The sequence below is a fragment of the Carlito syrichta genome, unplaced genomic scaffold (assembly GCF_000164805.1).
Source record: "Carlito syrichta isolate Samal-C Ts95f unplaced genomic scaffold, Tarsius_syrichta-2.0.1 Scaffold303527, whole genome shotgun sequence".
Lineage (NCBI taxonomy): Eukaryota > Metazoa > Chordata > Mammalia > Primates > Tarsiidae > Carlito > Carlito syrichta.
Window position 1 is genome coordinate 193,081 of NW_007247623.1, and position 12,858 is coordinate 205,938.

Consider the following 12,858-nt stretch of genomic DNA (forward strand, 5'->3'; position numbering starts at 1 on the left):
CAGGCGGGTCTCAAACCTGCGGGCTCAGGCAATTCACTCACCTCGGCCTCCCAAGGCACAGGATTACAGGCTGAGCCACTGAGCCCAGCTGGAAATCAGGTTTCTTATGTGAAAAACAAGGGCACTGGGCTAGAGAGTTTGGGAGGTCCCTCTCAGTTCCCAGATCTACCGATAACGTTCTGATCCATCAATGTTTGTAGAAGCCACATTCTCATATTGTTAGAATTAAATATGGGTATGAAATATGATGGGGCTATCTAGGATTCTGACTGAAAACTCTATTCTCTCATCTGAGTTATTTTCTCTTGTGCAGAACAAGTACACATTATGCACTCTGCAAACCAGGGTCTGTGTTCCAGCAAAATGAGTCACTCTTAGGGAAACTCACTCGGATCCTCCAAACTGTGGCGACATGACACAAAAGAGGCCAGGGCAGAACACTGAAAAAGCGAGACCTCATAAAAGCACAGACTACAGGTAGTCAGTGGAAAGTGGGAAAACCATCTATCCCTTAATAGGGAGGGGACAGAAAGGGCAGGAAATAATTGCTGCAATCAACAGGACACACAGAGTAAACCAAGGGATCTTCTGCTGGTGCTTCTAGAAAGAGGCACAGGGAATGAGTGAGAGATCTCAAAGTAGATATAGAACATGAGGCTGCATGGACATCTGTGGTGCCTGGGTCAGCAAAAGGCAGAGCCCTTACCCAGTAGTTGTCCTTGGCCTTGGCAATGGTGCCAACTGGTAATTAATCAGTCATTGAGTGTGTCCCTACCATGTATGGGGATAACATACAATTTCAAAAAGATTATCCTTTTCCTTTTTAGTTTTGAGTAAACTCTTTATATGAAGGGGGATCTCATTATCTCCTATGTCTCAAGTGAGAAGATAACACATTTTGGAAAATAAAAAATTGCTCTTAAGAAATATTTGAAGATGCCAGTAGATAAGGATTGTAAAACAGTAGATGGCAAAGACCTAAAAGTGAAACCTCAATCTATAAGAACCTTAGAAAACACAGGAGACACCCTTATGGAAAATGGAATAGGCAACCCATTTCTGATCAAAACTCCAAATGCCCATTCCATAAGAGATAAGATAGACAAATGGGACCTCATCAAACTGACAAGCTTCTGCAAAGCAAAAGAACCATCAAGAGAGTAGGGAGACAGCCCACAGCATGGGAAAAAATATTTGCCAACTGTATATCTGGCAAAGGCTTCACATCCAGAATCTACAAAGTACTCAATGTGCCAAAAAGAAAAAACAAACAGCCCTATTAAAAACTGGGCAAAAGATATAATAGATACTTCTCAAAAGAAGACATATGAGCAGCCAACAGATACATGAAAAAATGCTCAGCCTCACTAATCACCAAAGAAATGAAAATTAAAATGACACTGAGATGCCACTTAACTCCATTCAGGATGGTCATCATTAACAAGTCAAAAAACAACAAAAGCTGGGGAGGATTCAGAGAAAAGGGAACACTTCCATACTGTTGGTGGGAATGTAAACCAGTACAACCTCTGTGGAAAACAGTGTGGCGATTCCTAAAAGATCTAAAAATTGACCTTCCATATGACCCAGTAGTCCCCCTTCTGGGAATATACCCAGAGGAACTCAACTCATTCTAAGAAAAAGATACCTGCACACGCATGTATATTGCAGCACTACTCACAATAGCAAAAACATGGAACCAACAGTGCTACCCACCAAAAGTGGACTGGATAAAAAAAATATGGTACATATACCTGATGGAATATTATGCAGCCATAGAGAAGGACAAAATTATGGACTTCATAGCAACTTGGATGGATTTAGAGTCTATAATACTCAGTGATTTATCACAGAAACAAAGAACTGAATACTACATGTTCTCACATATTAGCAGACCCTGAACACTTGACCCTGAACACTATAAGAAAGGGATTGGCAGTAGTGGGAAACTGTGGGGGAGGTAGGGGGACTCACAACATCAATAAGTGTATCTGATCTCAAACTAGGCAAAGTGAGGACCAAAGGGAGGCCCAAACTTTACCTCTACAATTACCACTTGTATGCCCGACTCCCTGAATTGTACCCCACATCTTTAAAATAAAAAAAATGGCAAACGGACTGACCTTTTTTACATCCCGCACCAGCAGATGAAGTGTGTTTGGAGGACCCAGTCTCTGAAAGAGAAATATTCGGCCATACTAAATAGGTTTTTCTCTTCAATTCTTGGAGGAAACTCCTACCTACTGTGTAGAGTGTAGAATTGTGAGGCTAGAGTATAGCCCACCAACAGCCTGTTTCTTTTATGAAACAGGATTGGTCATGGTTAAGAAGAATCCAACACGGCAATTGCCTTGCTAGGCTCTGGTGTGGCCCCGTGCTCTTTGAGCTGTGACTGTAGCCATGCTTCCTGGCTTCCCCTTCCCCAACTTGGGGAAGTGAATCTTCTCTCTCTCTCTCTCTCTCTCTCTCTGTAATTTACTTTTAAATAAACTATATTTTCTAATCTAAAAAAAGTATCTAGCACATTCAAAAGTATGTGAAATACTTATTAAATTATTTTTTAAAGTATCATACAATGTACAATACAGTGTTAAAAAATTACCTAGTTTTAGCAAGCAACATCTGAGGGCCATTTCTCTATTTAAAATCTTAGAATGAGAAAGGAAATGTAAATTATCAAAGCTTGCATTGTAATAATAAAAAACAAAGGGATTTCATTCAAACACTTTCATCCTGATAGAGCGGGGATCCTTGCCATGAAAATTCAATTCTACATTTTTTACCAAAGCCTCATAAAAACATGAGAGTCCCAAGGAACAACTGACTGCTCACCCCTAGGATTTTCCCTTCCTGCTAATGACTTACGAAGCTGGGCTGTCTCTTTGTATAAACAAGTGCTCACACATCACACCCAAGTGTGGCACAAGAATTAACTCTGCCCTAGAAGGCAGTATGACTGACTGGGCTGTGACCGGCTGGAGGCTGGTGAGAGACAGCCGCCTGCTGTTCATAGTGAACCCCCCCCCCCGCTCCCACCCCTACCCCCCACCCCCCGAAACCTCATCCCACCCATTTATGCACAATATGCAGCAGGGTACATGGCTGGCTCTCCTGCCCTCCCTCCTTCTAGGACACTTACTGTGTTGTAAAGCTCCTCCAGCCTTGGGATGGTCAGGAAGTGCTGCATGTTCACTCCGTTTTCAATCAGGAGCTTCACAAAGTCGACGCGATCCAAGACTAAAGCATCCAACATCGCCTGCTCCAAAGCATTCACCTGCGCAAACCAAGGGATGGGCCTGTCTTAATAGGGAGGGGACAGAAAGGGCCGGAAATAATTGCTGCAATCAACAGGACACACAGAGTAAACCAAGGGATCTTCTGCTGGTGCTTCTAGAAAGAGGCACAGGGAGTGAGTGAGAGATCTCAAAGTAGATATAGAACATGAGGCTGTATGGACATCTGTGGTGCCTGGGTCAGCAAAAGGCAGAGCCCTTACCCAGTAGTTGTCCTTAGCCTTGGCAATGGTGCCAACTGGTAATTAATCAGTCATTGAATAGGTCCCTACCATGTATGGGGATAACATACAATTTCAAAAAGATTATCCTTTTCCTTTCTAGTTTTGAGTAAACTCTTTATGTGAAGGGGGAACTCATTATCTCTTATGTCTCAAATGAGAAGATAACACATTTTGGAAAATAAAAAATTGACGTGCCTCTCAGAGAGGCACCGGCAGGAAGCCAACAGGAGATCTGAGGAAAGGGTATTTTGATCCCCCCAGAGCCCTAAGTATTTGGAGCATGGTTCTTTCTGCTCTTCATCTTGAGTAAGCATGCGCCATCTCCCCTCTCCTTTCTTCTCAGTTTGGCCTCTACATGGTCTATTAGACTTTGTGAATGATTTTCTCACTTTTGAGATTAAATTGAAGAGGATCCAAAACCTCAGCCATACTGGTGCTGCTCTTCCAGTTTCTACCATTTGTTTTCTGGACTGAGAAGTATCCACCTGGCGGTGGTGAAATTGTTTGGGCACACAGCATACCCCCAGTGCTATGTGGGCGAATGGCTGTGATGATGGCAGAGGCCTCGTTCCCTGTCTTGCCTGCGTCCTGGCAGCAGTAAGACTGAGAACAATCATGCCACGTGTGACTCTATCCTCCCAGCTCAGACAACTGCTGTTACCCCCACAACCCAATCACGGGCTCCATCTTCAGAAAGGTTTTGTCACATGAATTGCATTTATTCGGTGATAATTGATTTGTTTCCCAGATTTTCATGCATCAAGCATCGGCATATCTGCTGGGCAGAGAGAGCTGCTGTTGAGCTAGATGAACGGAACATTTTTTCTGGGTGGCATGATTCCTCCAAAGGCAGGAATGTTTGGTATTTTTGACACCAACAGGCATGTGGCAGTGAATGTGCTGTTGGGACACTGTCCCATCAATCCTTCATCTCCTTCCTCCTGGGATCAGGGACTCAGGGTGGGGCAGAAGTAAAGTGAATAAGAACTGCCCCTTCCCTGGAGAAGGAGTGCAGTGCCAGCCTCAGGGCTTTCCACATACCCAGTTCAGCAGCTCGATCTTCCGGGGGTCAGTTTCCTCCTCCACTTCCTCTTTCACTTTCCCTTTCTTCTTGCCTTTTCCTTTTCCTCTCCCTGCCTTGGCGGCAGCTGTGGGTGGTTTCTTCTCTTTCTCTGTGGCTTTGCTGTCTGTCGGTGGGGCCAGACTTCCCAGGGGCTGCAGTCCACGACAAGCAGAGTTGGAAAAAGATGATGAGGCTGTCCTTTGTCCCAAGACAAGCACAGTAACCCTCTCACCCCTGTATGTGCACACATGCACATTACACATGCACACATGTGCACACATCCACACAATGTGCATGTGCAACCCACACAGTGCACACGCATGCCCACACACATGTACACATGCACACAGTCATCGCAGGCCTGGCTGAGTGGTGGAGAAGACCCTGACACCATGCACCACATCATTCAGGAGCACAAGGACATACTTGGCTCGATGCAGCAATTTTGGCCGACATTTTGGCTGACGTGCTTCTGCACAAAGCAAAGGGCATTGGGAGGAAAGTTCAAAGGCATCTAGGACATTTGCTCATAGTTATCTCATGATGGGAGAAAATGATTGTGGAGGAATCAGAGACAATGAACACAACCGCAGATGCCTGCCTGAGAATAAATGCGAGCTGGACCTTATTGATGGGTAAAGAAGCTCTCTGGGTATTCACTGCGATGCCTGCAGTGTGGTGACAGACTGGATTCACCAGGGGAGAGTATGCTGTACTCCAGAGAACAGGAGGGAGGGCAGAAGTGGGCCTGTCCCTGGACCTTGTTGCCTGGTCCAGTGGAGAGCGTGGGAGTGTGTCCTGGTGCAGACACAGAACCAGTGTTCCACCAACTTGTCCCTCCAGCTGGTGTCTTCTCTTGCCAGACCCGCCTGCTCCTCCTGCCAAATTCTTCTGGCATGCTGTCTGCCTGCAAAGCTTCCGTTCCCTCCCTTCCTACTCTCTCCTCCATGGGCTCTGCTGCCTCCTCTCTGTTTGTCCAGGGCCCTGGCTGTTGTCACTGATGACTCTGACCTCCCCTACATGGGCATTTCTCAGTCTTCCTCATGCTTGGTTCTCAGCGCATCTGACTCCACTGCCTGCTTCCTTCCAGAGCCTCTTCTCTCGGCTTCTAAGATGCCAAAGGTCCTTGGCTTTCCTTTTCCCTGTCGGGCTACTGCTACCCAGTGTGGCTTATTTATTTGTTTTTATTTATTTTAGAGAGAGTCACTCTGTCACCCACAATCACGGGCTTACCACAGCCTTGACCTCCTGGGCTCAGGTGATGCTCTCACCTCAGCCTCATGAGTAGCTGAGACTATAGGCACGTGACACCAGGCCTGGCTAATTTTTTGACTTTTTGTAGAGGTAAGGTCTCACAATGTTGCCCAGGCCATTCTCAAACTCCTGGGCTTTAGGCATTCCCTGCCTAGGCTTTCCAAAGTGCTGGGATTACAGGTGTGAGCCATTGCACCCAGTCTCCGGTGCAGCTTTAAATATCAAGGCTCTTCTGGGCTCTGTTCTTAGCCCCCTTCCCTTCCACCCCTCTGCCACTCGGTACCTCTTGACACCCCTTCCACCCGACACCACTGATTTGCATACGATCTCTCCTTCCTAGCTGCAGTCCAACTCTCCTTCCAGAGTTCCTGCTGCCTACTCTGCCTCTCTACTTGTGTGTCTCAAAGACTCCTTCAGCTCATTATGTCCAGTACCACTCAGGACCTCTCCTCTAGCCCGTCCTCTTCCAGAGTCATTTATCCCAGGGAAGTGGTGCCACAACTTACCAGTTGTGTAAGCCAGAGAACTAGGGGGCATTGCCGGCATCTTGCTCCCCACACTGCCCTCCTCTATGATTCATCTGTCCCTGAGTGCTGTCATGTTTAACACTAAATACTGCTCAATTGTATCCAATTTTTTTTCTGAAATGGCCATCAGAGCTGTCGTCGTGAGAATGTCGGAGTTTGAATTAGAGTAACGAACAAACATTGAATTTCTTGTTAAACTTGGCAAGAGTGGAAGTGAAATCAGACACATGTTAATCCAAGTTGATGGACATAATTCCATGAAGAAAACGGCAGTGTGCAAATGGATTAAATGTTTTCCCGAGGGGAGAGAAAGTGTCACTGATGAAGAGCGGTCAGGGCAGCCAGTCATGAGCAGAACTGACAAAAATATGGCAAAAATGTATCTAATTGCACATCAAAATCATCAGCTGACTGTGAGAAGCATAGCAGACCAAATAAACATTGATAGAGAAACAGTCAGAAAAATCTTAACTGAAAATCTTGGCATGAGAAAGGTGTGTACAAAAAAGGTCCTGAAGGAGCTCTTGCATCATGACAGCGTACCAGCTCACACAGCACTGTCTGTGAGGGAGTTTTGAGCCAGTAAACAAATAACTGTATTGGAACACCCTACCTACTCATCTGATCTAGCCCCCAGTGACTTTTTTCTTTGCTAGAAGATAAAGGAAATATTGAAAGGAAGACATTTTGATGACATTCAGGACATCAAGTGTAATATGATGACAACTCTAATGGCCATTCCAGAAAAAGAGTTCCAAAATTGCTTTGATGGGTGGACTAGGTGTTGGCATTGCTGAATAGCTTTCCAAGGCGAGTACTTCGAAGGTGATCATAGTGATATTCAGCAATGAGTCATGTAGCACTTTTCTAGGATGAGTTTGTGAACTTAATGGCCTGACCTCATACAAATGGATGATAAACACTTGAAAAGATACTCAACATCATTAATCATTAGGGAAATACAAATCAATACCAGATACTACCTCACACCCATTAGGTTGACTATTATAAAAAAAAAACAACAACAAACCAGAAAATAGCAAGTGTTGGTAAAAATGTGGAGAAATTGAAACCCTTGTGTACTATGGGTAGGAATGTAAAATGATTCAACTGCTGCGGGAAGAGTGTGGTGGTTCCTCAAAAAATTAACAATAGAGACTGGGTATGGTGACTCACACTTGTAATCCCAGCCCTTTGGGATGCCAACGCAGAAGGATTGCTTAAACCCAGGAGTTTGAGACCAGTCTGGGCAATATAGCGAGACCTTGTCTCTACAAAATATCATAAAAATTAGCCAGGTGTGGTGGCACACACCTGTAGTCCCAGCTACTCAGGAACCTGAGGCAGAAGGATCACCTGAGCCCAGGAGGTTGAGGCTGCAGTGAGTTGTGATTGTGCCACTGCATTTCAGCCTGGGCAACAAAAACAAAAATGAATGAACAAAAAATTACCATATGATCCAACCATTCCATTTGTGGGGATATGCCCAAAAGAATTGAAAGGAGGTCTTGAGGAGGTATTTGTACATCCATATCAGAGCAGCATTATTTTAAGACATGGAAGCAGTCTAAGTGTCCGTCAATGGATGAATGAATAAGCAAAAAAGTGGTATATACATGTAAGGGAATATTATTCAGTATTAAAAGGAAGGAAATTCTGACATACGCTATAAACAAATGAACCTTGAGGATATTGTGCTAAGTGAAATAAACCAAATGGACGAAGACTACATGATTCTACTTATATGAAGTACCTGGAGTAGTCAGGTTCATAACAACAGGAAGTATAATGGTGAGTGCCAGGGATTAGGGAGAAGGAAAAGCGGGAGTTATTTAATGGATACAGGGTTTCAGTTTTGCAAGATAAAACAGTTCTGGAAATGAACGTTGTTATGGGTTGCTCAACAACAAAAATGCATTTAATAACACTGAACTGTACACTTAAAAATCACAAAGATAGTAAATTCTATGTTATGTGTATTTTACCAAAATAAAAAAAAAATTGGAAAAGAAAGCAAGCAAGCATATAAGTGACTCAACAGTTGAAGGAAACAAAAAAGAAAAACCAGAAAGAAAAGCAAATATTTCCTGCCACCATGCTGTGAAGACATAAAGCAGCCCTATGGAGAATCTACATGTGGGGGAACTGAGGCCTCTAGCCAACAGCCAACACAAACTTGCCAACTATTGAGTGTGCTGACCTGGAAGTGGATCCTGTGGCCCAGTCAAACGTTCAAATGACTGCAGCCTCAGCCTATAGCCTGACTACAATCTTATGACAATGATCTCATGAATGCCTCTGAGCCAGAATTATACAGCTAAGTTACTCCCATTTCCAACACACAGGAGCTATGTGAGATAATAAATGTTTATTCTTGCTGAAAAAAAGAAAAATTCTTAAGTGAATCCCCAAGCTTTGAGGATCCAGTTTTCAGCCCTGGATTGGGTCTGCAGAGTTCTATAGCACACAGCTCCTGGGCACCCTGTAACCTCCTCCCAAATCATATCATCCCCCTCCGCTTTCCAGTCATACTGGTCTTTTTCTTTTTTTTCTTTTTTCCAATTACTTGAAAATATTCATTTTTTTTCTTGCTTCAGGCCCTTCTTACACCATCTTTCCCCTGAGTAAAAGGTGCTTTTCCCTCGTTTTTCACCAGCCACAGTCTATTCACCTGCCAGGTCTCAGTGTTTGGTCGATTTGTTCAGGGACGTCTTCCCTTGTGTCTCAGTACAAATTAGGCCCCCCTCAACCCCGCATTCTTTTTCGTGGCAATGTGCACTTCCCTTCTTAGCACTAGCTACAATCTGTAATCCAATATTTACTTTTCTATTGGCTGCTTTTCATCTGTCTCCATCTCCCTGTCCCCTCCTCACTCACATGTCTACCCCACCACCAAAAGAGAGTCTGGTAGGGGCCACACCAGGTCTGTTTTATTTATCCCTGTGTACCACACCTAGCACAAGGACCTGGCACACAAGAAGCAGTCAACCAACATTTGTTAAATAAATGAATGCATAAAAACATAGGCGTATAAAAAAAAAAAAGTTTGGTTTATTTCCAAAAGGTGGAAGAAAAGATTAGCTCCACCATTTGCTGCCACTGAGTAAATGAGAAACAGCAGAACTCTTCCTCCTCTCTTTTGGGTTCTGCCTTTGCTACTGAAGAGAGTGAAAAGAGAGAAGAGACATGGTCAGGCATTGTAAGAGAGTTCCTGGATGCTCAAACAAGTTCACCCACTCTGCCTTCATGGATCACACCCCAGGACTCTAACAGCAATGTTGGTGATCTCAGAAGAGTCATTTTCAGCCTGGGCCAGCAGAGCCATGGTTCTGAAGAGGGGCCTAAGGGGTTCTGGAGGAAGACACTGGTGAAATGGGTTTGTTTCTCATCTGCTTCATGTGTTGAGGCCCCGCCCTGCATGCCATTTGTAGGAAGGGCTCTTCCAACTAAAAAATGCTTGAAAACGAATGTTCTGCAGGAGTCCTGGAAAAAAATAGAGGTGAGGTGAACTGGATAGGATGCTCCAGGCATTAGTTTAGGCCAAAAAGAAAGTGAGATGAATGCCATAATTGAAATTTAAGAAATCTTGACAGGGTGATATGATAGACTGAATCTAAGAAGGTGAAATGTAATAAGGAAAAAAATCTTCTACCTGGGTCCACCTAGCCCAAAACAGCTAAAACCAGAACTGCAGGAAGAGAGAGGTATGGATTAGCAGGTGTTATGCCTGACAAAACACTTGGGGATCTCTACAGATGGAAACTTAGTATGAAAAGATTATATGCTGCTGTATTACTAGACATATGAACCCAGTGTACTTCTGGGTCTAGCAGGCCTGGGCTGTGCAGGTGAAGTCACACCTAACACAAACTGTGAACACTACACTTTGAAAAGAATGTGGGATGTCATGGACCACATCCTAAGAGAGAAAATTTTCTTTCACAACCTCAAATATGAGTTGAAGAATCACTTTCTGTGGATGTTGCCCATAATATTCCTTTGTTATCCTTTTAATATCCATAGACTCTATAATTGTCCCCTCTTTCATTTCTGTTATTAGTAATTTGTGTTTTATCTCTCTTTTTTTTTTCTTAGCGTGGCTAGAGGCTTATCAGTTCTTTTTTTTTCTTTTGAGTTGGAGTCTCACTCTGTCGCCCAGACTGGAGTGCAGTGGCTGCTCCCGGCCACCGCAGCCTTGACCTGCTGGGCTCTGGCGATCCTTCTGCCTCAGCCTTCCAAGTAGCCGGAACCACAGGCGGGTGCTACTACGCCCGGCTTATTTTTTGATTTATTGTAGAGATGAGGTCTCACCAAGTTGCCCAAGCAGGTCATGAACCCATGGGCTCGGGCAATCCACTCACCTCAGCCTCCCAAGGCGTGGGATTACAGGCTGAGCCACTGAGCCCGGCGAGGCTTATCAATTCTACTGATCTTTTCAAAGTGCTAGATTTTAGATTTAGTTCTATTGATTTTCTCTGCTAATTTCTTATTTTCGATGTCATTTATTTCTATTTCTGCTCTAATTTTTTTTTTTTTTTTTTTTTTTGAGCCGAGGTCTCACCCTTTTACCCATGCTGGAGTGTAGTGGAATGCTGATGGGCCATTGCAGTCTCAGACTCCTGGATTCAGGTGATCCTTCTGTCTCAGCCCCCCAAGTAGATGGGACTACAGACATGGGCCACCATACCTGGCTAATTTTTTAATTTTTTGTAGAGATGAGATCTCATTATGTTGGCTAGGCTTGTCTTGAACTCCTGGGCTCAAGCAGTTCTCTCACCTCAGCCTCCCAAAATGCTGGGATTCTAGGTGTTAGCCATAGTGCCTGGCTTCTGGTCTGATTTTTGTTATTTATTTTCTTCTGCTTACTTTGGATTTAATTTGCTCTTTCTCTTCTAGTTGCCTAAGATAGAAGCTTAGATAGTTCAGTTTAGATCTTTCTTCTTTCCTAATGTATGCATTCGGTGTTAGAAATTTCTCTCTAAGCATTACTTTTGTTGCATCCCACAAATTTCAGTAAGTTGTATTTACATTTTTGTTTAGTTCAAAATATTTTTAAATGTTTCTTGAGACTTCTTTGTCCCATGTACTGTTTGAAAGTGTGCTCAGTGAACTTGGAAAGAATAACTTAACCTCTTGGGGTATCAATTTGTTTTCCAAACTATAAGATGAGGACAATTAGGGCCACTTCAGAGCTAGGAAGGCTGATTCAGTAATGTTTAGTTTTTGGTCTTTTTTTGAGTTGGAGTCTCACTCTGTCGCCCAGACTGGAGTGCAGTGGCCACTCCCGGCCACCGCAGCCTCGACCTGCTGGGCTCCAGCGATCCTTCCGCCTCAGCCTTCCAAGCAGCTGGAATTACAGGCATGCGCTACCACGCCTGGCTGATTTTTTTGATTTATAGTAGAGATGAGGTCTTGCTGCCCAGGTGGGTCTCGAACCCGCAGGCTCAGGCAATCCACTCACCTCAGCCTTCCAAAGGCACGGGATTACAGGCTGAGCCACCGAGCCTGGCTCAGTAATGTTTATGTAAGTAAACAGCATGGGGCAAATTACAATGTATGCTCCAAACATCAGGCATTATTAACAGCATCTACTTTAGATTTTATGATTCTAGTTCACAGTTTTATGGACATCTGCAGGTCCTACATCCACAGATGGAAGCAAAATAAATAGTTCTTGTTCTGAAAAGTCAGCAGGCATATTTTTGTTTCTAAAATCTCAATGAGGATGACCATGGTTTGTAGATTTTGTCTTTAAAGTGGCTAGCAGGCTTGGTGTCCCTAGCCTTCCCTCCTGGATGTTTAACTGAGTTTAGTCCTTTTTTCCATAAAGATTGTTAGTTCAATGTTTTTACCATTCAATATAAATAAATAAATTGCCTTATTGTTACTTATATATGTCAAACACCTCTCACTCTCTTTTTGATACTATGTTTAAAAGCATGTTTTAACAAGGGTTTTTTTGGGGGGGCTTTTATTTTATTTTAACTAGTTAATTTTTAATTAACAATTGACAAGTTGTACATATTTATTGTGTATATGTGATGTTTTAATATAGGTATATATTATGGAATGATTAAATCAAGCTAATTAACCTTTCTATCACCTCACATACTTATCATTTTTGTGATGAGAACATTTAAAATATACTCTTTTAGTAATTAGAAACAATTTTTAAAAATTTTCATGTCAGGGTCTAACTCTGTCCCTCAGGCTGGAGTACAGTGTACTGTACTGAAGTATAGTACATCATGGCTCACCACAGCCTTGACCTCCTAGGCTCAGGAGATCCTTCTGCCTCAGCCTTGCAAGTAGCTGTGACTACAGGCACATGCCACCATGCCTAGCTAATTTTTAAAATTTTTTGTAGAGATGAGGTCTTGCTATGTTGCCCAGGTTGGTCTTGAACTCCTGGGCTCAAGAAATCCTCCCACTTCAGCCTCCCAAAGTTCTGGGACTATAGGCATGAGCTACTGTGCCTGGACTTCTTTTAGTAATTT

General features: G+C 43.5%; 1 protein-coding gene across 1 annotated transcript in view; it reads right to left on the reverse strand.

Annotated features, from left to right (window-relative positions):
• Positions 1–12,858, reverse strand: part of TRPM1 (transient receptor potential cation channel subfamily M member 1) — an 80,954-nt gene that overhangs the window by 46,787 nt on the left and 21,309 nt on the right. Inside the window, exons 10-12 of the mRNA XM_021712632.1 lie at positions 4,559–4,732; positions 3,140–3,274; positions 2,124–2,174 (exon numbers count right to left, since the gene is read on the reverse strand). Of these exons, the coding sequence (XP_021568307.1) occupies positions 2,124–2,174; positions 3,140–3,274; positions 4,559–4,732 (360 nt within the window). The remainder of the gene's footprint in view (positions 1–2,123; positions 2,175–3,139; positions 3,275–4,558; positions 4,733–12,858) is intronic.